This window comes from Carcharodon carcharias, chromosome 9 (assembly GCF_017639515.1).
Source record: "Carcharodon carcharias isolate sCarCar2 chromosome 9, sCarCar2.pri, whole genome shotgun sequence".
Lineage (NCBI taxonomy): Eukaryota > Metazoa > Chordata > Chondrichthyes > Lamniformes > Lamnidae > Carcharodon > Carcharodon carcharias.
The window spans coordinates 37,439,797-37,465,722 of record NC_054475.1 but is presented as its reverse complement, the minus strand read 5'-3'; the positions used below and the strand labels follow the sequence as shown (position 1 = coordinate 37,465,722).

The 25,926-nt window shown below is 42.9% G+C and overlaps 1 protein-coding gene across 5 annotated transcripts; it reads right to left on the bottom strand.

Moving 5' to 3' along the window:
• Positions 1–359: 359 nt before the first annotated feature.
• ube2t (ubiquitin-conjugating enzyme E2T (putative)) lies at positions 360–23,324 on the bottom strand. 5 transcript variants are annotated; one of them, XM_041195778.1, is made up of 7 exons: positions 23,247–23,323; positions 22,261–22,384; positions 19,099–19,168; positions 17,707–17,812; positions 15,152–15,250; positions 3,689–3,778; positions 360–652 (listed from the first exon to the last, which is right to left on the bottom strand). In XM_041195778.1, the coding sequence occupies exons 2-7, from the start codon at positions 22,367–22,369 to the stop codon at positions 533–535; spliced, it is 594 nt and encodes a 197-aa protein (XP_041051712.1). In that variant the 5' UTR covers positions 22,370–22,384; positions 23,247–23,323; the 3' UTR covers positions 360–532. The 5 variants fall into 5 exon arrangements, with proteins under 5 accessions (XP_041051712.1, XP_041051713.1, XP_041051711.1 ...); XM_041195779.1 differs by having other exon boundaries at positions 23,133–23,316; XM_041195777.1 differs by having other exon boundaries at positions 23,096–23,315.
• Between the last annotated feature and the right edge of the window lie 2,602 nt (positions 23,325–25,926).

The following is a 25,926-nucleotide window of genomic DNA, read 5'->3' as shown; positions in this document are numbered from 1 at the left end:
TTCCGTTTCGAGGTTCAGAGACATTGAGGATCAGTGTAGTTGCCTGGAGATGGCCTCTTGGTGGCAAAGCAGGAGGGGTCAGAGCTCCAGGGAGACTAAAGAGGCCCTGTGTGTCTGGCTGACCTCAACTGTAGCCACCAACTGCCCCGTGATAGGGTAACCCCAGTCCCCCAATGGTGGCTTTTTTTTAAATCAATTTTTAAAAGTTGGAGAGCACCTCTACATAGAATCATAAAAAATTAAAGCACAAGAGGCCATTCAGCCCATTATATCCACACTGGCTGATAAGCACCCATCCAGCCTAACACAAAATCAGAAATAAAAACACAATGCTGGAAATACTGAGGTCAGGCAGCAGCTAAAGGGAGAAAAACATCATTTATTCATCTCTTGCTTTCTGTGCAAGAGCTTCACGGGTGATTTACTGCCATAGCCAGCAGCTATATTTTATTGAACCATGTATGTAACAACTTTACAGGTTAATTACAAAAACATTAAAAATTAAGATATAAATACAAAATTACAACACTATTTATAAACAAAACTTTTTGCCATTTTCAGAATCACAGGCAGACCTTTTCCTCAATACTGGTGCATTCTTAGTCACAGCTTCTTCAACCTGGCTCTGATTTTCTTTAAGGCAGTTAGACCTCTAAAACAAGAAAGAGAAGTTTCAAGTCATTTACTTGGACCCAAAGTTACACTTCTCATTTAGTCTGATTGTCTCATATTTGGGCACTAATGTAAAGTGAGTCATAACACAGCACTATTTTCCAAATAGGTTGTCACCCAATATATGCTGCTATATTGCTTACAAAAATCCCGACCTCTGCTGCACTCATACACGTCATACAATATACAAATAGGTTACGCTTGTGTAGAGATGCTCTAAGTCACATAAAAATTGAACAGCCCATCATTCACAGTCAATTCCATCCAGATCTTGGGACTGAGGCAACCAGAGTAACAGAGAAGGATGTTGAATTTGAGTGCAATTAGGTACACTATAGAAAGATTTTTTTTTTAAATCTCACATACTTTATTGCATACAGGAGACTGAACAGAACACAAAAATTAGGAGGAGTAGACAATATATGAACAAGGAACAGGAATAGGCCATTTGGCCACTCAAGCCTGCTCTGCCATTTAATAAGATCATGGCTGATCTGATTGTAACCTCAAATGTGCATCCTGTCTACCCTTGATAACCTATCAACCCTTTGCTTACCAAGAATCTATCCATGCTGCCTTAAAAATATTCAAAGATTCTCTTCCTGTAAAGGCAGTCAAAGCAGAGGTCCAAAGACTCAAGACACTCAGAAAAAAATTTACCTCATCTCCGTTTTAAGTGCGTGACCCCTTAATTTTAAAATGACTCCCAGTTCTAGATTCTCCTACAAGAGGAAACACATCCACATCCAGCCTGTCAAGTCTTCTCAAGATCTTACATGTTTCAATCAATTTACCTCTTACTCTTCTAACCTCCAGACAAGCCTACCCTGTCCAATCTTTCCTTATAAGACAAACTGCCCATTCCAGATATTAGTCTGGTAAACCTTCTCTGGTTCGTTGGAAAGTGGACCCTGACTGGTAAAGGCATTGCCATGGAGAATGCACCAGTTACTGGTGACTGACAGTTAACTGTCAAGCATTGTTTGAAATTTAAACCGGATAGCTCAACAGATTGGTCAAGCCTGCTCTGCCAGTCAATATGATCATGGCTGATCTTGGACTTCCATTTTGCCACCCACTCCTCATATCCCTCGATTCCCTGACACATCAAAAATCTGTTCATGCCAGCCTTAAACTCTTCATACAGACTTGAAATATTAACACTGTCTTTCTCTCCACAGATGCTGTCAGACCGCCCGAGTTTTTCCAGCAATTTTTGTTTCAATTTCCAGCACTCGCAGTATTTTGCTTTTATTTATGAGGAGAAATTACTTCACTTAAAGGGTTGTGAATCTTTGGAATTCTCTTTCCCAGGGGATGGTGGATGCTCTATCATTGAATACGTTTAAGGCTGGGATGGACAGATTTTTGATGCGTTAGGGAATCGAGTTAGACCTGCTGAGTTTTTCCAGCAGTTTTAATTTCTCCTCATCTCAGTCCTAGGTGATCAGCCCCTTATCCTGAGACTGTGCCCCCATGTTTTAGATTTCCCGACCTGCGGTAACATTCTGTCAGCGTCCTATCAAGCTGCCACAAGATCTTGAATGTTTCAATGAGGTCACATCTTATTCTCTAAACTGCAGAGAATATAGGCCCAATTTTCTCATCATACAACAATCATCTCATCCCAGGGACCAATCTAGTGAAGGTTCGCTATACCACCTCCAATACAAGTATAAATGCAAGATTAAATAGTTCCCTTTCTTGGCCAGAAGGTTGTTTGGATAGCATTAACAGTTATCATATATGAAAAGGTTATTGAAACATAAGATCCTGAGGGGACTTGACGGGGGAATTCTGGAAGCATGTTTCCCCTTGTGGGACAGACTAGAACTAGGGAACATAGTTTAAAAATAAGGGTTTCCAATTTAAGACAGAGATGAGAAGAAATTTTTTTTCTCAGAGGGTCATGAGTCTTTGGAACTCTCCCAGGAAACATTGGAGACAGGGTTATTGAATATTTTTAAGGCAGAGTAACAAGGGAGTCAAAAGTTATCAGGGTAGGCAGAATATGGAGTTGAGGTCACAATCAGAATAGCTGTTCTAACTGAATGGCAAGCCTGAGTGGCCAAATAACCTACTCCTGCTCTTAATTTATGTACATACGTTCAGCCCTGACTTCCTGCAGCAAGTTTAATGTTCTTAAAAGTAACAGGGGTGAAGGGCAAGATGCCATTTCTGCAAAGCAAACAGCAGAGTACCAGCAAGTTCTGAAGATTTGTAACTGACAGCATTTCTCAATCCATTGAACTTACTAGCTCATTTATGCATTAATAATAAGCATTATGACAGTTAATTTTCCAGCAAGATTTAGATCAATATTTGTTAGCATGAATCTGCTGGGCTTTTATTGAGAATGTGTGTTGGTGGGGTCAATGGAGAGTGGTTACATAAATTTAAGTGAAGTTTCTCTCTCTCAGCTTTGAGATCCTGTTGAAACAAACAAAATTAGTCAAATTGTATAGACTTTGGCAGATATCAAATACCAGCACCAGATTCACAATATACAATTGCAAAAAATCAGCACAAAGGTAAATGGTGCTTTAACAAACGGAACACTCCATGATTATCTTCACGGTTTTGTCGACTATAACTGTGAGCCATAAGAACTTTCTAAAAATTTGTTTATTTTACTCTTTTGTTGTCAACATCTCTCTCCTGTACCCTGAAGGTTGTCAACAGTTCTACAGGAATCAGCATTTATTGCTATTAATTTGTTCATGTAGCCATTCTTTGTGTGTTCGACTTGATAGTCAAATGGTAAGCTATTCAATCATGCAAGGCACTAAAGCTTAGCCTGATCATGCCCTTGCCCGACATCTACACATAGACACTTTTCAGCCAAGGTCAATAGATGTAAATCAGGAAGGGGAACTCTGGCTGATTTCTCACCCTCCACAAATTCAGAAACATGGAAACCAACCATGTAGCCACCTCTACTTCAGCTGATACGACAGGAATATAAATTTATATGCTCACCCCCACTTCTCGGCAAATTGAGTAAGTTTAAACATACCTCATCCTTTTTTGTTTTTGTTGCATGTTTTAACGTCCATTGTTTTGCATTTTCCAGAAAAGACTGCCTGTTGTATTTGAATTCAGATGACTACAAAAAGAAGATAACTACATTAAGTGATTAATTCCAGCTTCAGAATATATTTTAGTAATTTGTAGTATAAGTGAAAAGAGTACAGAAACATGTTCAATCCAAACAGGGATCTTTGCCTGTTGCTGAGTGTTAGCTTACTGTTTCTCTCCACCAATCATAAAAACACTGGTGAGAAGCAGAAGAGAATATAACCATATAAGACTGTTTGCAAGCAGGATAAGTAACTCTATACCCTTTACTCAGTAAATACAATCCTCAACTACATTATGAAGGTAAATTTATATATAATAAAATGTAACTTTGATTATAATGAAAATGCTTACACAGATACCAACTAGATCAGCATCCATTAAAGATCAATGAAATAGCTTACAATTTCTTGTAATGACTAAAGTTGTAAAGATCTGAAAAAAGGAAAGGTTAATAATTTATGAAGTCATCCAAAATATTTTATCACCTCAAAATATTTTTTTCAAATAATAAAACATTTCTGGAGATGATTAGTTATATTTCAGTGTTCAAGGAGGAAAAAAATTAAGTGATCATGAAATCTTATTGTTAATTAAATTCACTAACATTGATTGGGCTCAAAATATTTATCCCCATCCCAAACAGTTCATATTTCAAGTTATTCCATAATTTACTTTTCGTATCGCTAAATTTAAATTAAGCGACGTGTAGCAGAGGAAATTTAGTGCCACGAAATGAATTTGTAGGAATTACATAGAATCTTGCATCTTTTTGACCATTGCCATTTATACTGCTTAACATGAACTCATAATTTTTCAAATTCAAATTTGTATCTTGTGCTATCAGGAGTAAATTGTAGTCAGCTGTTCTTTGACAATCAGTGCACAGGAGCTATTATTTTGTAGTACACAATACTTAGGACATAGCATCAAAACCGTCAAGTACTTATTTTGCACATGTCTGTGTAATATCAGTTTGTAGCACTAGAGGTCCTCTGTGGCACATGAAATTGGCAAACACCCTGGAGCAGAGCAAACAGTGCAACATTTCTACTCGTGTCACACTACTATTCCCAAAGGTATTAACACAACTTGAAAATTAAGAATCGCAAACATGCCAGCAATTTGTAACATTTCATTAAGCTAATCAAAATGTATAAAATTATCCCTTTTTAGAACTATTTTCAAATAAGAAAGAATATATGAAAGTTAGGTTTCGTAACTTAATTTTGTTCAAGGGAATACCCAGGCACGTACACTGACAATTGTGAATAAGCTAATTTTCAAAGGAACTCAGACTTATAACTTGATGTTTGTTGAAAAGGTAATAGTGATACTTGTGAAATTATTTTCCTTTGTGCAAATGTATGCAGTTCTCTGCATGTGTTTTCAAAGTTCATTATGAAATTCTGATGCAACAACCTTGCAGGAACTGTTCCACCAGCATTTTACTCAAGCATAACTATTCATGGCTGACCCATTTATACATATCTTCCAACAATTTAAAAAATCTTCTCAACTGGAATGAAAAGGATAACTATTTTAGAAAGCATTAACTATCTTTTGATTTAAATGATGAATATGAAAGGAGGTAGTACATCTGAAATTTTTTGTTTATTCTTTCACGGGATTTGGACGTTGCCGACTAGGCCAGCATTTATTGCCCACCCCAAATTGTCCTTCAGGTGGTGGTGGTGGAGCTGCCTTCTCGAACCGCTGCAGTCCCTGTGGTGTGATATACCCACAGTGCTATTAGAGAGGGAGTTCCAGGGTTTTGACACTGACAGTGAAGGAATGGTGGTACAGTTCCAAGTCAGGATGGTGTGTGGGTTGGAGAGCAATTTACAGGTGGTGGTGTTCCCATGCATCGGCTGCCCATGTCCTTCTATGTAGTAGGTCGTGAGTTTAGAAGGTGATGTCAAAGGAGTCTTGGTGAGTTGCTGCAGTGCAACTTGTAGATGTTAGACACTGCTGCCACTGTGCATCAATGGTGGAGGGAGTGAATGTTTAGGTTGGTGGATGGGGTGCCAGTCAAGTGGGTTGCTTTGCCCTGGATGGTATCAAGCTTGAGTATTGATGGAACTGCACTCATCCCAGCAAGTGGAGAATATTCCATCACATTCTCAACTTGAATCTTGTAAATAATGGATATGCTTCAGGGAATCAGGTGGTGAGTTACTTGCTTCAGAATTCCCAGCCTCTGACCTGTTCTTATAGTTACAGTATTTATATGGCTAGTCCAATTCAGTTTCTGGTCACCAGTAACCCCCAGAAAGTTGATAGTGGAGGATTCAGCAACGGTAATGCCATTAAATGTCAAGGGGAGATGGTTAAATTCCCTCTTGGAGATGGTCATTGACTGGCACTAATGTTACTTGTACTTATCAGCCCATGCCTAAATGTTGTCCAGGTGTTGCTGCATATAGAGATGGACTGCTTCAGTATCTGAGTCACTAGGAATTGTGAACATTGTGCAATCCCGAGTGAACATCCCCACTTCTGACCTGATAGAGAGAAGGTCATTGTTGACGCAGCTGAAGGCAGCCGGACATAGGACACTTCCCTCAGGAACTCCTGCAGCTATGTTCCAGGCTGAAATGATTGACCCCCAAGAAACAGAAGTATCTTCCTTTGTGCTAGATTCCTACTGATTTCAATTTTGCCAGGGTTCCTTGATGCCACACCCGGTCAAATGCTGCCTGATGTCAAGGGCAGTCACACTCACCTTATCTCTGGAGTTCAGCTCTTTTGTCCATGTTTGGACCAAGGCTAATGAGGTCAGGAGCTAAGTGGCCCTGGCAGAACCCAAACTGAGCATCAGTGAGCAAGTTATTGCTGAGTAAGTGCATATGATTGCGTTGTCGATGATCTCCTTGTTGATGAGCAAGAGTGGACTGATGTAGTGGTAATTGGCTGGGTTGGATTAGTCTTGCTTTTTGGGAACAGCACACACCTGGGCAATTTTCCATATTGCTGGACAGATGCCAGTGTTTTAGCTGTACTGGAACAGTTTGTCTCGGGGCATGGCTAGTTCTGGAGCACAAGTCTTCAATATTATTGCTGGAATTTGTCATGGCCTTTGCAGTGTCCAGTGCTTTCAGTCGTTTCTTGATATCATGATGAGTGAATTGAATTGGCTGATCACTGGCATCTGTGATGCTGGGGCCTCAAGAGGGGCCGAGCTGAATCATCTACTCGGTGCTTCTGGCTGATGTTGTAATTTTACTGCATTTCCATTGATCAACCACAATTGCATTAAAAACTTTAGGTGTTCATTATAGGAACAGAGGCTACTCTACCCTATTCTGCTATTTAATGAGATCACAGATGATCTGTAACGTAACTCAATCCACCATCTTTGCCCAATAACCCTTGAAACCATATGCAAGAAAAAGCTATTGATCTCAAGTTTTAAATTACTTGAGTCAGCATTTACTGTTTTTTGTGCGAGACAGTTTTGCACTTCTACCGCCTTTTGTTTGAATAAATATTTTCCAAATTCTCTCCAGAATGGACTGGTTCTGACTCAACAGTTATGTCCCCTCATCCTAGACTCCCCCAATAGCAGAACATTTTTCTCTATCTACTCTATCAATGCCTTTCAAAATTTTGAACCCCTCAATCAAATCATCCCTTAAACTAAACTTGTTTTTCCTGGACACAGAAGGTTAACCACTCAAATTAACCAATGGAGCTCTGATAACATTTTGGTGACTACATTTTAAGGTGTGATGCTAAATTGTACATAGTACACTAGACCTGGTATAAACAAGGCTTTGTAAAACTGTGGCAAAACATCCTCCCCTCTAGATATAAAGGCTGACATTCTGTTAGTCTTTTTAATTAGTTTTTGTAGCTAACCACAACATTTTAGTGATCTGTGTACTTGAACCTCCACTATTTCTAGCTTTACATCATTTAAAAGTTACTTGAATCCATCCTTTTTGTCCCAAAATGAATGACCTCACCCTTACCTGCTTTGAAATTCTTTTGCCAACTCATTTAATTGATCAATGTCTCTTTGCTCCTGTCCTCATCACTAACTGTGCCACCAAACTTGGATAAATGGCTCCCTTATTTCACTAACTCATTAATACAGTGCACACTTTTGTGGAAACCACTATTCATTTCCTACCAATTTGAACAGCAGTGCATTATCTCAATACTCTGTCTTTTACTGCTAACCAGTCTCGTAACCAGGTCAATAATGGGCCAAATTTAGCTGACAGTCTCTTATGGGGAACCTTCATTTGCATTTCTACCCGATAAGTGCTTTGACCAGTTATCATTGTTTGTCTCTGTCTCATTCCATTAAAGTAAAATCTTAATAACTACATTACATTCCTCTTTTTCAAACCCAATATTAAATTCAACCATATGATCACCATTAGATAAATGTTTCCTTACTACTAGATTAACTAAATTTAGCTGATTGCCCATTATGAAATCTTGTACAGCTTGCTTGCTTACCGTGTGCCAGCTCAGTGGTCTAACACATGTACACAAAACTGATGTGTGTTACGAATAATAGTATGTTAATTGGTGTTGTCCTTGCAATTCCAGCTATACCAGAATCATGGTATGGGGTGGAAAATATAGGGGTGATTAGAGAGGGATATTATGAAGGTATTACAATATACCACCACATGCAGTAGAGATAGAGGGGAATGTGGTGGGGACTATCTTAGATAGATGTAGTATTGAGACATCTGCAGCGGTGTCCACACCCCATATATGACACAGAGCTGGCGAGGTGAAGGTTCAAGGCAACTGCTAACTGTACTATGGAAGCAATATGGGTGACAAAAGAACCAACACATGTGGTGTACCTGAGTAAAGGGAGATATTGTCTCATCATGGCAAGAGGGGAGTACCAGTTTGGGCACAACCTTAGTTGTCCCACAACCAACCACACAGTATGTTTACATCTGCAGGTACCAGCTAGGGTGGGCAGGTTAAACTGGTGGAAATCTACAAAAGGAAGGCTGTCAACATACAGGCAGTGCAAGACAAAGGGCAGCATGACACAATATGCGAATCGGTTCTCCTATATAATTCCCCAGCTACCTGTACACTTCACAGCCATGCATGAGGTGGTACAGAGGGTGCATAGAATGTACTACACCCTATAGCAGCAAACCCAGGACCTAGCAGGTGAGGTAGCACAGATCAACGACTCCCCATGGTGGAAGGGTCTATGGAACAGGGGTTTGAATGTACAGGTACACCCTTGGATTCTGATAATCTCCCACATGCTAATCATAGCCCTGTTGGTCCTTACGGGTTGGTTGACAATTCTTCTCTGCAGATTATGGCACCTGTTTAGGCGATGGCAATGGAACAACGGGAACCCCTCTTGGGAAAGAGAGAGAGATACGAAGTGCACGTGGCATAATCAGCATCTGAAACAACCCTATGCCCAGTACCTGGCCAACACCAACGGGTGGCGGAGTGTGAATAATGTGGAGTATCCGGAGTGTGCTTGTTCTCATTTAATGGCTACCTTGGGGCTGGGCCAAGGGCTAAAAAGGGGTTGGGATGGAAAAAGCAACCTGGTATAACACCCAAGAATTAGGACGGTTCAACAAAACAGCAGATGTATGCCCCAGCCAGGATAAGGGAGTGTGCTGCAAGCACAGCAAGATCACGTAACAACATGGTTACAATGATTAATTTAATACCAAGAAATAAGAACCTATAACTCAAGATATCAGTTGGCCACTGATATGCATAAAGTGATTAGTGGGGCTAAATGTCTCTGTGTAACCTTGTTAATAGTGTAGCTGAGTCAGATGTCATTATGAAAACCACAGTGGGCGTGATCTTGGCACACACCCTGAAAAAATATGTAATAAAGATATGATTGTTGAAATTGTATCTTGAGCACCAGAAGTTTGAATTCGTTGCAACTAAAATCATGTGATATGTAACCGCAAAGCTATGTGACTGCAAGCGTATTTAAGTTGGTGATTTGCTTGCAGCAGTATAGTTCACTTTGGACTACCCAAGGTAATTCTCCTAGCGTCATTTGTAAAATAAACCATTGTAAACCATACCCAAGTCTCTGGAGTATTTGGATTTACATTAACTACAACATAGGCATATTACTCCAGAAAACTATCTTGAATGTACTCGAAATTCACCATCTTCCTGGCTGGAGCTATCCTGTTCCTCTCAATCAACATGAAAATTAAAGCTTCCCATTTAAACAACTTTTGTTAAAAGCCTTCTAAATAATCCCAGATTAATACATTCCGACACTTCATTGCTACCATCAGGAGGCCTGTGGACAACATGCATTACAGTTTTAAGTCCTCAATTCTAACCAGTCTCTGCAGTTTTCTTTCTTTTACCTCTCTAATATTGGAACAGTATTGTTCATCAATAAGGTTGTATTCTTATTTCAGTTTCCCTATTCTTTCAAAAGACCCCATAACCTGGATTATTTAACTCCCAAGTACGGCCATTTACAGCTATGTCTCAGTAACGTCATACCTTAAGCTGTAGATGAGCCTCTTAAGACACGCAATTTATTTCTTATATTCCATAAGCTGTACATAAAACTCCTATTTGGGCAAGAGATCCCAACCTGTCCTTGTACTCAGATGTTGCCCTTCTCACACCATTAAACTTACATGTTTCTTATTTATTGTTGCTCCTGTAACTACTCAGTTATTTTAGCATTCCCTTCACTTAGGGGAGGATAGCTCCAGCCAGAAAGATGGTGAATTTCGAGTATATTCAAGATAGTTTTCTGGAGTAATATGTCTGTGTTGTAGTTGATTTAAACCCAAACCCGCCAGAGACTTGGGTATGGTTTACAATGGTTTATTGGGCAGGCTGTTTGGGAGCAGATGCAGAGCTGATTGCTATCCACGATCAGCTCTGCGCTGCCATTTTACGTAGGCAGGCCAATTAAGGCCCGCCCAGCGTGAAGCACGGCTCCAGAAGATAGCGGGAATGCAATGACCGCCGGGTCCAATGGCGACCCGGAGGCCTGTTCAAATAGAGTGCTGACAGCCTTGCAAAGGCTGTTCATCATGGCCAGTAGAAGGGCTCCCCAGTGCGCTGCTGGAGAGCAGGCTAGGCAGGAGGGAAGGGCAGCGGGGCAGTATACCCCTTGATTTTCTGGAAGAGGTGGCAGCACGGTGGGAAGCCCTCGTTCAGAAGGACGGGAGGCGGAGGCACCCCCAACTGAACAAATGTGCCTGGGAGGAGTTGGCAGACAGTCAGCTCCCATGACGTGGTGTGAATCACATGGGTCCAATGCTGCAAGCAATTCAATGACCTCTTGCACTCAGAAAGGGTGAATACCATGTTGGCAGAGGTCACTTAACACAGCAGGTAGGCTCCCCCCGCCGCCCCCAACTCTGAGTGCAGTTACAGTATTGAATCCTTCACAGCACGTTTCCCTCATTGGGTGGTCCAGCCGATATTGCCCATGCCTAGTTCACCCTGAGAGGGTGGTGCTGAGATGGGTTCTACACCCGCAGCATATATGACACTAACGCCCAGAGTGCTGTTCTGGGGACAACTTAAAAGATCTGCACCTAGACACAGCGCTGGAACTGCGAAACATGTCAAAGTCAGGGTGCTGACATGCTGGGAGGGGAGCTCCCAGGTGGCAGGGCACCAATCCATCTGCTGTCCTTGGTGTTCCACATGCTTCTGCCTCCTTGCTTTGCAAGGTTAGACCATGTGGTGTCAAATGCGATGGAGGCAGCAATTGGGCAAGGGGTGATCAGCCCTGGCTTCTTGGTGTGAATGTGCGGCAGCTGTGGGGTGACGAATCATTGGAGCCCTGAAATGTCCCACTCTGGTTCGGGTGGCAGGAATGCAATGGGATTCCAGGTACAGGGTGGACTAATCAATGCTCCTCTCTCCTTTTCAGGAGAAGACTGCACACAATGCCGCCAAGCGGATGCGGACTGGCAGAGGCCAGACCTAGTTGGCCATCATCACCAGATACGAGGAGGCGGCGACGACGGATCTGGAGAGGCGCCTTGCACCCAAATCCACCAGTGGCAGTGAGACTAGGGTGCCATGGGGAGGTAAGATTGTCAAGAACTGAGATCACCTTGTGTGTCCCAGCAGCCACGCCATTGCTGAATGTTCAGTGATTGAAGCTTGCAACATGGGTTGACCACTGATTATGGAAGATGAGCACATACCGATCCGGGAGGGCAGGCATGAACATTGACACTATCTCCACTTTAATAATTTATCCAATACCCTTGTTCTTCCTTTCAACATCACCGGAGCAGGGCCAGGAGGAGGCAGCAGAGGGGCCACCTCTCATCAGAGGGCCCTGAACAATTGGGCTCACCAGTGTCACATCGTCTCTGCCAGGCAGGCACCAGCACAGATACTAGCACCTTGGTGGGAATTATATCATTGGCTAGTGTCCCAAGACACAACAGTGAGGGTACTTCACACTTGCTTAAGGTGTGGGCAAAGACAGAGTGCCCATGGTACTGGCAGTCGGAGAACTGCTGGAGACCAAGCACATGCTCAGTCGGTGGCTGATGATGGCCTCTGGAGTTGTCTCTGAGGGAGCAGACACTGGAAGTGCAGCAGGGTTTGTGGGAGGATCTGACAAAGATACATGAGGCAATGCGTGGCATGATGCCCGTGCTGGAGGAGTCCACACGGAGCATCACCGATGCAATGAGCCTCATGGCCGAGCGTCATGATTCCTCTGTGGAGAGACTGGTGGCTCTCGTGGAGTGGCTCCTCCAAAAGAACAATCAGGGCCTCCTGGGGTTATGCTCGGACCCGAAAGCCCTCACAGCGGCATTGACCTCAGCTAGTCATTGCCTGTGTGGGAAATGATTTGGGCACCAAGTAGCCTAGCTCAGTGCCCATCCATCAATGGTGAGCAGGGAGGTCCGAAGCAACCTCATGTCAGCACAGGAGCTGCCTGTCGTCTCTGTGGACTCCTCTCAGGGCACTCTGGATGAAGGCAGCAACTCCTCCATCCCTCTGCCAGTGACCATGAGATCCAATGAGGCTGCGGCGGCTGGGGAGATGCCAGCTGCGGAACTGGCTACTCCCTCCCAGGCAGGGCCATCAGACTCATCAAAGGGCCAGTGGATGCCATCAAGATCATCGACACCAACAAGACAGCACAGTGAGCAGGTTATCTCAAGTGCCAGCAAGGGGGGAGCACCTAGGCGTAGCACCCAGAAACGTAAACTTAAGGCACTTTAGGTGCACCATGGATTCCTCACTGGTGGTTTTATGTTGCCCTGCTGTTAGTTAACGAACACCTGGTGTGATGCATAACACCTTTGCAATTTTTTTGTGCTTCATTTTGTTAAATCATTAAATTTTGATATGTGAGCACGGCTCAGGGCGATTCATTACTTCTGCAGGTGGACGGGATCCCATGATATTTTCCCATGAGCTGTTTGGCTTGAACTTTATTGACAAGGCACTTAGTTAATGTTCCTACCCAGGCAGATTTTGCACTCAGGTATCGAGTATGGAGCCTGCAGGCCTGGCTTGTGTTGGAGGTCTATCTGCGGTAAGCTAGCTGAAGTTCATGGGATTAAAGCCTCCTGGGTGCTCCTGGAGGATGCCTGGGTCAGCATCTACCCCCTCAGCATTCTCCTGTGCATGCTCATCCTTGGACTCGCATGTGTAGCCAGAGAAACTGCATCTAAATCTTCTTTCGCCACTGTGTTGCCCCTTCCAGTGCCAGATTGGGGAAAGCGCTGCATGCAACCACTATAAGCGACACACGGTCTGGGGGGTATTGGAGTGCGCCCCCTGAACGTTCTAGGCATCGGAAGCGCATCTTGAGAAGACCGATGTTCTCTCCTACACAGCCCTCGTGGAGGCGTGGCTCCTATTGTACCGCTGCTCAGCCTCTGTTCTTGGATGGTGGAGGGGCATCATGAGTCACCTTTTGAGGGGATAGCCCTTGTCACACAGCAGCCACCCATTCAGCCGGGCTGGTGCACTGAAGAGCCTTGGCACTTGGGAATCTAAGTGTCATGGGAGCTGCCTGGGTACCTTGCACAGACTTGCAGTATTTGATCTTGTGATCACAAACTATCTGCATGTTCAAGGAGTGGAATCCCTTCCTGTTGAAGGAGGCACCGGGCTCACCCACTGGCGCCTTGATGGCCACGTATGCAGTCGATTGCACCTTGGACACGGGGGAAAGCGAGCAATTGGCGCAAAGCCTCTGGCTCGCTCTGCCTGGCTGACCTCGTCCCAGCGGTAGTGGATGAAAGTCAATGCATGCCCAAGCAGAGCGTCTGTCACCTGCTTGACACAAGTGTGAACAGCTGATTGGGAAACTCTGCAAAGATAACCCACTGACCCCTGGAAAGAGCCGGAGGCATAGAAGTTGAGGGAAGCTGTGACCTTCAACGCCACTGGCATAGGGTGCCCCCCCACAGTTGGCGCAGGTCTCAGGGCCTATCATTTGACAAATGGAGGTGACTGTCTCCCTTGGCACTGCACCTCAGACATATTGAGGTAGCTGCTTCGCCGCCTGTAAACCCTGGCAACAGGATAGTGGCGTCTTCTGCGGCCCCTTCCACCTTGGACTTCCTGTTGGCCCTATGCCCTTTGTGCATGCACCTCTCCTCCAAAAGGTGGCTCCCCTGGAGGCTGAATGTGGACTCCTGGCCTCCTCCCCCTTCTGGCCCTCCCTTCCTCAGAGGAGGATATGCCTCCAGTGGATAGCCTGGGAATGGGAGTTGTGCTAAGGAAAGGCTTCCTGAAACCAGCCAGGCCTAGAAACGATGTTTACTCGAGAGTCCTGGCTTGAACTTGACTCCTGTCCAAGCAGCTGTGAGGAGTTTTGAAGTATTCCTGCTCACACAGGTAAGTATCAGTCAGTTTAAGCATTAAATGTCTGACAAATAACACTCACGACCCCACTCACCCCTCTTATCCCACCCGTGGATGAGGTTTATACAAATGTAGCCTACCTGTCTCCCCGCTGTGCTCGTGTGACAACCTGAAGATCGCACAGGCCCTAAAAAATCAATGTCAATTGCTGTCTCAAGAGCCTTAAGTGGCCCATTAATTAATGGCGAGCATGCATCGGAGATCACCGCGCGCCCACCACTGAAATATTACAATGGCGTGCAGTGACATCAGGATGCTCGCCCGATGTCACCACGCGTCATTTTATGTGTCAGTGTGCCGGGGCCCATGCCCGCTTGCCGACGAGAAAATTCTGGCCCTAGAGTATCTATGTCACCAGATCATTAAACTGTCATTTTACCATTTTTCTGACTTCCCAACATTTATTAGCTTACAGTCCTTTTCATTACACATGTACTTTTCCATTCACCATCACAATATTTTCACTATGAGGTGAACTCTGTTAACAATTGTTGCATACTTTAACAATTACAAGTTTTAAAAGAAATTAACTCACAATGTCAGCCATAAGAGGGTCATCTGGATTAGGTTCAGACATCAATAAGTGAATCGAGGTTAACACAGTAGAGATATTAAGAGATGGCTTCCAGGCTCCCTAGATAACAAAGTTAACATCTTAATACACAATTTATTTTAGCAGTAAACGTTTGAGATCATTTCTACATGAGTATTTAAGATTAGAATTTCAAAATATTGCACATTTCAAAATATTACTTTGCATCAATTAATTTTGAGCCTTCTGCCAGACACTAAATTTTCCAAAGCAAACACTTGTGCAAATGGTAATTTAGACATGTGTCATTAGAGTCACTATCTCAATGAGGCCAGAAAGCACTGGCATACATATGGACAGAAAGCTAATCTGCTGTAAATTTTTCATAGGTGAGAAACTGATTGAAAGAAACACACTTAGGGAGTTGCATTGGGGTCTAGTGGCACAACGCTATTTTCTTTTTATCTTTAGTCAATTTTTTGCAAAGTGTAATTTAATAAAACAAGCAACATCTTTTCAACTAAGATGGGGAAATGCACACTAGTAATGTAGCAACTTAAGATTCAATTTGCCTGTCTGAATCTAAGGAAATTAAACAATATCTGCCATTAAGATGAGTTAAGCTATATCTTTACATTCTGTACACATTACTGAACATCATATTTTAGTATCAAAGATACTAATGGTTGAAATGCTTTCTCCCTTTATTCAATGGCAACCTTGTCCACCATGGTCTTAACTCAGACAATGACATCTGTAAGCAGACCTCCATCCTAAAGCAGTTCAAGTTTTACAGAGGACAGACATACAGTTCTGTCCTTGTCACCAAAACTGCTCAATTAAAACTGATGGATGACCTAACTGCAGAGATCCACATTTTCATGGCTGCCACAAAGTAGTGCTAAGAGCAAAATTTCCTCCCCCCCTCCCCCACATGCAGAAGCATTAAATAGTACATGAAACAAACTTAATTTTTTTAAAAAGACCTTAGATCAAGGCATTTGGCAGTCATATCAGGGGCAGTGGATCCCAGGCCCACTCGGTACTCTCTGATTAAAGTATTCCCTAAGATTAAAGTTTTCAGCTCACCATCCAGCTTTGCTGTTTAACAGAATCAATCCAGTGGATCCAGGACTATCCCATCAGAATCCTACCAGATAGGGTAGTCTCTTCCTCAAAAGTCATCATCGCTGCCTGAAGGGGAAGCTCACGGCCCCAAAAACAAATTACGTGATGCCAAAAGCTCTCTACGCAACTCCAAAAAGGGTCGCAACCAGTTTGGGAACTGCCACCATATGTTCTCAAGGTTAAGCTGCAATTCGAAGGATCTTAGTATTTTTGTTCTTAAGGCATAGTTAAAAGTGCTCTTATTGCATGTAATATTTCTTAAAACAGTCATTATTGTGTCGCTCAAATGCACTTAATAAATTCATGCAGTTTCACAAGAAACTGCTTGCTGAGGATTAATGATGAAGCTGTCAGATATGTAGATTAATCCCAGAATCAAGGCTGGATTCCAATCAAGGATCCAGGAGGTAAAAAATATGATTTGTAATCCATGGAATTACTCAGATTTCATTGCTGAATGTAAATACTACTGAGGGATTAATGGATTAATGTTGTAAACGAGGATATCCTGAGGGCAAGAATCAGTCCTGTGTTCGTGAACATTGGGTTTCCTAATTTAATAGGAGATTGAGAGGTGAATAAACAGGCATTTTAAGAAGTTGACAGATATTGTGGACATGGCTCTATCCAAGTTCTGTTCTCAATGAAAATGTTGCCTATTTAAATTAAATATTTTCATACTTTGTGACCATTCTGAATCACTAAACGTAAACTGATAATCTCAGATGTGAGACATAGTACATATAGAAGCCGTAAAAATATAATAGCAGTTCTAAGATATCACATCAAACAATTTTTTTTAATTCATGGGATGTGGGCATCACTGGCTAGGCCAGCATTTATTGCCCATCCCTAACTGCTCGAGAAGGTGGTGGTGAGCTGCCTTCTTGAACCGCTGCAGTCCATGTGGTGTAGGTACACCTAGTGCTACGAGGGAGAGAGTTCTCGGATTTTGACCCAGCGACAGTGAAGGAATGGTGATATATTTCCAAGTCAGGATGGTGAGTGGCTTGGAGAGGAACTTCCAGGGGGTGGTGTTCCCATGTGTCTGCTGCCCTTGTCCTTCTAGGTGGTATGGTCATGGGTTTGGAAGGTGCTATCTAAGGAGCCTTGGTGAGTTCCCACACTGCATCTTGTAAATGGTACACACTGTTGCCAATGTGCGCAGTGATGAAGGGAGTGAATATTTGTGGATGGAATGCCAATCAAACAGGCTTTGTCCTAGATGGTGTCAAGCTTCTTGAGTGTTGTTGGAGCTGTACTCGTCCAGGCAAGTGGAGTATTAGAATTAGTCTTTATCTTTTTCTAAGTCAATTAAGCAAAAAATGCACTTTTCAAAATTATTGTGAAAGGTACCAAGTGGTGGAACTGCTGAAAGAGTCACTTTCACACAAAACATCAATAGCTTTTATATCCTGAAAAACAATTACCTTTGGAGGCAGCTTCAAGATGTCCAAGCAGATCCTTCCTGCTGTGTCAATGTTAGGATGATAGATTGGGGTCAGAAACCGAATTTTTGGAGGTTCAAATGGATATCTGAATCAGGACATTTAAAAAGCTTTGCTTCAAAATGTTATTAAAGGCATCTAAATAACCTTCCTGACCCGTATTTATTTTTAAATAAGACAGGATAATATTTTAGTTGTTTTAAATTAAAATCTGAATTACATCTATTTATAGATCATCATTCTAGAACTTTAAATATTTACATTAGAAGCTGACATAAATACTGGAAAGTAATGCCTATTTTCACATCCTCTATAGTTGCACACCCACACAAATTCATTGTTGATAATAAACCGGAGCAGGAACATCAGATATCTGACCACGATGGGTACCACAGTCCTACACTATTACTATTCTATGTTCACCCCATGTTAACACAAGTATATGTTCCAGCAAGGATCACCAGAAAAAAAAACTGAAAGTTGGCACACTGGTAGATCACCCCACCCTCCCTAAAATCAGGAAGCAAAATACCCCAATCTGAATACTCTACCACTCTTAGCTTGGAACAGCTAACTCTGCGATGACCAGAAATTTAACTTTGAAGCTATTGGTCCAAATGGCCAAATCTGCAGTCGTTAGGGACCACAATTTTCTTTAAAAAGAGTGGAACAGTATTAGGAGTGTGGTAGCCACTCTAATATTTCTGCGCATGATACATCCTTAAATAAAATCTGGTACAGTTGCAAGATGGTTTAGTAAATATCTAACCTTTTTTTTTTTGAGTGTGATACCATTATTGTAGAACTGTAATTTTATTTTAAAGGGGAAGAGATATTGGTTAGCCAGTAGAATGCTTTCCTAGTTCAGCAGGTATGAATTGGGTGCCAGAAAAATCCAGAATTCTTATTCCTATTGAAATGAATGTAGCTATCTCAGGGCTCAGACAGTCCCTGGCAAAACGCATTACCAGATTAGCTGAAAGGAGGCACTCTACTATAAATCTTTGGAAGGACACTAAATTTATATACTTCTGGCTCTATTTTGAAGAGGAAGTACTTCAGCTCGACATTTTTCCCCCTTTAAGTATGTCAATTACACAAGACAGCATTTAAGAAAAACTCAAATTACTACATTCCTATTAATATATTACATTAGTGTGAAATAATAAAGCATATGACATGAACAGAAGGTTAACAATGTATACATAATGTTGCGATAACCACTTTTGTATTCAGCACAAATGTAGAGTTACATTTCAACTACCATTAATTCGATTATCAAACCAGGGAACGTGCTAAAAGAGTTATATTGCACAGGTGTGCACGGTTGCAAGAAAATCAAAATATACACGAGAAATTAAAAGTTAATTGTACCTTTCAGGAACAACAATTTCAAGATTAAATATTCCACCTTCATAGGGTGAACTGACACTTCCCAAAATCTCTAAAGAAAAGAAATTAGGTTAATATAAATTACAAATAGGTCCTTATGAGAATTGGGGTCAACAAAAACATGGCTGTCAGCTGTGACATTCCAGGTCTAAAACAGAACACTTAAATCAAAAAACTGGGCTTCAATAACAATTAAACTTAAAAAAAAATACTTTAAGCAATAAAAGCCTGCAAGGTTCGACATGAAGAATAACAAAAGGTTATTAATACAATCATTAGCTGCACCTTCGGCACTCACTTCCTCCAATCCCCATGTAGCTTTGTTCATTGTCCAGTGCAACACGGGCAGCTACAGGTGTGCTCTAAGTTGCTATTATTTATTGGTACAGTGAAAAGATTAATACACCTTATGCCAACAAGTAAAGCGATTGAATATAACACATCAAAAATGCAGAATGCTGATGTTAACATATCTAGATTTTACATGGCTGAATTCCAAAATTTAGACTCACTTTTAACCATTAGATTTCTACCAGTCTAAACCCAAAAGGATTACACATCATGAATAACATAGAAACCAGAATTACATCTGTGCAGTTAATTATTGTCACACCGAGATTTCAGGGTTTAATGAAGACTTACCACACTGGCAATTAAACACAACATAAAAAGACAAATACCAAGTTGTACAATCTTGCAACAGTGCACGTAAGCAAGGATCAGAGAAGAAAATTAACACATTGTAATTCAAGTAAAAATAAACTGAAATCATGTTACAATATTAAAAAACCATGTCATTTAATTCACTAAATTGGGAACCCAATAAAACAACTCAGTACCACAACTTTTATTCTGATTTCACCACTTATGCTTTTCTTAAAATAAAGAATTTAAAAACAAAAGCTTGCAAATATCTGCAAATAAATAATGTCAAGTACACTAAAGTCAAAAAGTTCATCCTTAGAACTTTCCTTTCTTGCACTGCATCACTGGCAAGGCCAGCATTTGTGACCCATCCCTAATGGTCTGCATGCCATGAAGGTACTGATGAGCTGCCTTCTTGAACAGCTGCAGTTCACCTAGTAAATATGCACCCACAAGGCTACACTGGAATGCATGTATTCCAAGTGTAGTTAATTAGCATCCTTGTACCTATTTGCATTAAGGATTTGAGACACTGATGTGATAAGACACAGACGTTGATGCAAACAATTCCAGCTTATGATGATTTATATTCTCATTATTAAAAGGGAGTTACTTGTACTATAGTCAATAGTTAATTTCATTGCAGTATTAATCACTACAAATGTAGTAAAATGAAAGTCCTGCTAGTTTATGTACCTGTGTCCAATTCATGTCTTTGATCATTTGGCAAACACAAGTTAACACTTCACTCTGTTAAACTGCAATCCTGTTATAGGCTGCTTTGCTTGGTCAGTAGTCAATATCTTTTGGACTGACTTATGTAGGCTGCTCTAATACCTTAGGCATCATGACTGATACATTACAGAGATTTGAAATTTAAATATAATTTTTCAATGTGTACAAACTTGGGGGCGGGGGGTTGAAGAAAGAGGGGAACAAAGCAAAAGATTCCAAATAAAGTAGGTTGCATATTAAAGTTTTCCAATTCAATCTTTATTTCTTACATGCACATATTACGCAAGATTTATTATTCATATTTCCTGTACTAAGTAAATGAAAGAAATTAACCAAAAGATGGAAATACTGTATATTAGCAGCTATTAGGATAAAAGCAAAGATAATATTTCAGGTATAACCATTTTTAATGTGAGCTCGAAGAAGCAGGACTGAGTTGCAGGTATAATTCTTACAGCCATTATACAATGCTGCTGGACAGCCACATTCATATCAAGAAAAAGTGGTTTGGAATGCAAATGTGCATAAAATGGCAAGTGCAGCTCAGATGTTAAGTTCCAGTCTCAGTTGAGGACACATGAAATCATGGCATTCAGACCTTCTGGGCAATTTATAGATATTGTTTTTTAACATGAAAAATAAATTGCCTGTCTGCACATTGCACCACCAAAGAAGCTTGTGCAGAAGGCAACTTTGTCGCTCAGCGTGGTGCAATGCAAAGGCAACACTATAACTCCAGTTATTCAGTGGGTAGCAGTCAGAAACTGGTATTTGTAATATAAAACATCCTAGGGGAAAAAAGTTTCTAGTCTGGGCTAGAATCAGGCCAGCTCTAAAGGTACCATATTAACCAAATACGTCACTAAGTCTTCCTAGTCTATTTTCTATATTCAATTCACATTTTGGCAAGACTATAGAATAAAGCTGGTGATTACTTTGCCACAAATGTAGGACGGAATCTTGTGCCCTCCCCGTACAGAGTCTGTTGGCAGGGTGACATTTAATCAGGCAGGAGAGTAGTGGTTGGGGACTCCACCACCTTCCTGCCTCCATCCCAATTAAGTCAGTGGTGGGAAGACTCGGACAGCCTTCCCACCCTGCCACAAAGTGAGGCCCTTGAGTGACCAATTAATGCCCACTTAAGGGCCTCATTCCGCCACTGCTGGTATTTACCCAGTAGCAGATCAGGAGAGGGGTTAGGTGGGGCCTTGTTCAAAGATGTTTGGCATCTCATCCAGGGACCTGGCATCGGGAAAGTGGGGCCCGCTGTGAGCTACATCCTTCCTTTGCTGCTGAGCCCCCTCCCCCATTCCCACCTGTACCTGGGTCCCTCCTCAATCGGAGGCCTTGGCTGGATGTCATACTGGAGCAGCCAGTCTCCCCAGTAGCGCTGGCGAGCACAGAAGAGCTGCCGGTCTCTGATAGGCCAGCCGCTCTTAGCGGGTGGGACTTCCAACACAGGGTCTTTGATCCTGGCGGAAGGCCCGCTTGCTGACCTGTTAAGTGCCCAAGTGGCACAAGGTGTGGTGGGCCTTCTTAAAAAGAGGCGACGCTCTCCAGCTGAGACCTCCGTCACCTCCACAAGCTTCCATCTATAGTGAGACTGGATAACAGGATCAAGCTGTGAATTGGGAAAACTGTTTTCAAATTCTGAACATAACTGTACAGTCAGAAACATTAACTTTAAGATTTGTTGACATCTCATACTTTCACTAAGGAAAGGCAAAAATAAACATATCTCCAGTTAAAAATTCAGAAACATACGAGCTCGTAAGTCATCCATTCGATCATTGTTCTGCCAGCAAGAAATTCCAGGTGGGGGCTGGCTCGCCAACAGCTGCATCTCTTTTTTTAACCTCGAAACTCTTTGCATTGTCCAGAAGTTAGCCTGCAGCGCAAATAAATAGATAAGAAAATTACAGCTACAACAACTTTCACAAAAATGACACCTTGACATAGTAAAGAGCTCAAGCAGAGTTACAAGAATTTGACAACAGTCACGTAAAGATACAATAGGGCAGGTGATTAAAGGAGTAAAGCAAGGTAGAGGGATGGAGAGAATTTCAAAGCTTGGGGCCCAGGCAATTGAAGGCATGGATTCCAAGAGAGGACCAATTAAAATCAGAGATACTTAAGAGACGAGAATTAGAGGACTGCAGAAATCTTGGAGAATTATAGAGCTGGAGAGTACAAAGGCAGGGAGAGGAAGGACAATGGAGAGACTTGCAAACACAAATGCATTCAAATCATTCAGGGTTCAGGCTATTTTTAGAACCAAGCTCTATAGCACTACAAAAATTTACTTGGGGATCCAGAACGATTTATCCAGCATTAAAGTGGTTAAGAAACGAAACAATTCATTTAATAATTTGATTACTCTTGCTCTCATAGCATTCCGTACAGGAGAGATTGAAGGAGCAGTAATGGACAGAAAGCTAAAAGGAGGGGGCGGGGTGAGAAAGGTGGCAATGACGCGGGGCGGGGGGGCTGAAGCTGCAGTGCGGGGCTAAAGCTGGGGGGGTGGGGGAAGGTAAAGCTGGGGGGGCGAAGCTGCGGGGGGGGGGGGATGGTGAAGCTGGGGGGGGGTTGGTTTGTTTACAGATTGACGAATGGTCCCGAGACGGTTTCCACTGAACTTCGGCCGAAAACGTCCCGAATTCACTCCGTTTGGGTGAGCGATGAAGGGCCGGGAAAACTGAACAACTCTTGGTATGTCGGACTATCTCCCGGTACCGGCTTCAGGCACTGACCGTCAGCAGCTTCTCCCGCTCAACAACCGCCAGGAAAATTCAAACCGCCTCTCGGAGCCGGAGTGAAAACCCGGAGCGGGAGGAGGAGAAACGCGGAGCTGGAATCTAGTAAACCCAGAGCGGGAGGAGGGAAAACGCGGAGCTGGAAGCTAGAAAACCCGGAGCGGGAGGAAGGAAACCCGGAGCAAGGAAAACGCGGAGCGGGAGGAAGGAAAACCCGGAGCGGATCCATTCAGCCATATAGATACTATTGCTACAAGGGCAGCTCAGAGGCTGGGAATTCTGCAAAGATTAAATCACCACCTGACTTCCCAAAGCCTGTCCACCATCTCCAAGTCAGCAGTGTAATGGAATATTCTCCACTTGCGTGGGTGAGTGGAACTCCAGCAACAAGAAACTCAACACCATCCAGGAAAAAGCAGCCCATTTGATTGGCACCCCAGCCACTACCTTAAATATTCACTCCTTCCTCCTGATCTGGAACTATATCATCATTCCTTCACTGTCACTGGGTCAAAATCCTGGAACTTCCTTCCTAACAGCACTGCTCCTACGCCACATAAACAGCAGCAGTTCAAGAAGGCAGCACACCGCCACCTTCTCAAGGCCAATTAGGGATGGCAATAAATGCTGACCTAGCCAGCAATGCCCACATCCCATGAATGAATTAAAAAAAAAGTGTGAACAAGGGCTGCATTTCTATAGTGGTCTTCAACTCGGAGGGCAAAAATTGATGGCAGGAAGGAAGAAAGGCATGAATGGCAGGAGACAAAGGTCTCCACTGAAGGATAGTGATAACAGGAGGGCAGAAGGGGTGGGTGGCAGGAGGGAAGTGATGGCAGGAGGGAAGCATGATGTGTCAAGCAGGAAGGGGCTGTGGGACCACAGCAAAACAGTATTATATAGGATATGTGGCCCAACCAGTCCTTGCCATTGTTTATGCTCCACTCGAACCTCATTGCATCTTTCCTCATCTAAATCTACCACCATAACCCTCTATTCCCTTTTCATATGCTTGTCTAGTTTCCCCTTAAATGCATCTATACTATTCACTTCAACCACTCCAAATGACAGCAATTCCATATTCTCAGCCCTGCTTGGGTAAAGAAGTTTCTTCTGAGCTCCCTATTGGATTTCTTGGTGGCTATCTTAGATTGATGGCCTCTAGTTAAGCTCTTCCCCACAAGAGGAAACATTTTCTTTGTATCCACTCCAACAAAACCCTTCAAAATTTTAAAGACCTCTTTTAGGTCACCCTTAAGCCTTCTATTTTCAAGAAAAAGGAAACCCAGTCTGTCAATCCTTTCCTAATATAGAAATGTATTTCTCATATCATCCCTGCAAATTTCCTCTGTCTCCATATCCTTCTTATAAAATGGCGACCAGAACTGCATGCAGTACTCCAAATGTAACCAATGTTCGATGCAGGTTTAGTGTGACTTCCCTACTTTTTAATTCAGTAAGGTGATGACAGGAAGGAGGGGTTAGCTGCAGGGAAGGGGGTAGTAGCAGGGTTTTTATCTGCAGAAGGTGGTGGTGGTGGGGTGAATACCAGTGATAACAGTGAAAACAAATTGCAAGTGCACCTTTGTTTTAAGAAGGCACAACTAATAAAGTAATTGAAACATAAATTCTGATTTCAATAGAAACTTAAGGAAGCTTAATAAAATCAAATTCATAATGGCCTGAATTTTACCCTTAGTGGGCGGGCACAATCGGCAGGCCAATTAAGACCCGCCCAGCATGAAACACGTTTTCCCAATGACCGGGAAGGGCCAGACGAGGGCGGGGGCCTGTTGGCTGCCAGGTCCAATGGCCACCTAGCGGGTGGTTTAAAAACAAGACAGACAGCTGCTTGAAGGCTGCCAGGAAAGAACGTATTCGCAGCCTTCTGAATACTAAAGTTATGGCCTCATGCAGCTGGAGACGCCAGGCAGGAGGGCAGGTCAAGTGGGCACTCGGCCCCGGGTTTTCGGATGAGTGCATCACGGTCCTCCTGAAGTGGGTGGCTGCCAGGAGGGACACTTTTGTCCCCAGAGAGGGGAGGAGGTGGCCACCGCACCTGACAAAAAGAGCTTGGGAGGAGGTGGCAGCGCAGGTCAGCAGCCACAACGTTGTGTGGTGCACATTGATGCAGTGCCACAAAAGGTTTAACGATCTGCTGTGCTCGGGAAGGGTGAGTACCGTGTTGGCATGGATCAGTGTGTTGAAGCGTTAAGGGCTAGCCATCTCCCTGTGGAGCTTAAGGGTGCGAGAGTCTGAGCTCCAACTGCCAATGATGCTGAAGCTGGCCAAGAGGGTGAGCCATGGCTGCTTTGACTGAGTGCCTTGCTGCTCTAGGTCCATGATTTGGATGTGCCCTGCAAGATGTTCCTCAGATGGGGTTGGCCTCTGACCTTTCAGGATAAGACAACCCATAACAACACTGAAACGTCACCAACAGGCAAAGGCCCCCCCAAATCTCCTAATCCTATCCAGATTCGTGCAGGATGCCTTGGAGCTGGAGAGGCACCACACACCTCAGTCAACCGGTCACAGAGAAGCTGAGGTGCCAGACGAAGGTAAGAGTGCAGTGCACAGAGCTGAGAGTTTCAGATGGTGCAAACATTCGTGTGTAGTCTCAACATTGATGGAAGCCTCAAAACTGGATTCCTCATTGATCATTGAAAGACGATGGCAC

Bases quoted from the DNA above. Each gene is read 5' to 3' on its own strand.
- ube2t (XM_041195778.1), bottom strand. From the start codon at position 22,369: ATGCAAAGAGTTTCGAGGTTAAAAAAAGAGATGCAGCTGTTGGCGAGC. The intron at 19,169-22,260 runs GTATGTTTCTGA...TCTTTTCTTTAG, and splicing joins AATGGATGACTTACGAGCTC to AGATTTTGGGAAGTGTCAGT. The intron at 15,251-17,706 runs GTAATTGTTTTT...TTTGTTATCTAG, and splicing joins TCTTGAAGCTGCCTCCAAAG to GGAGCCTGGAAGCCATCTCT.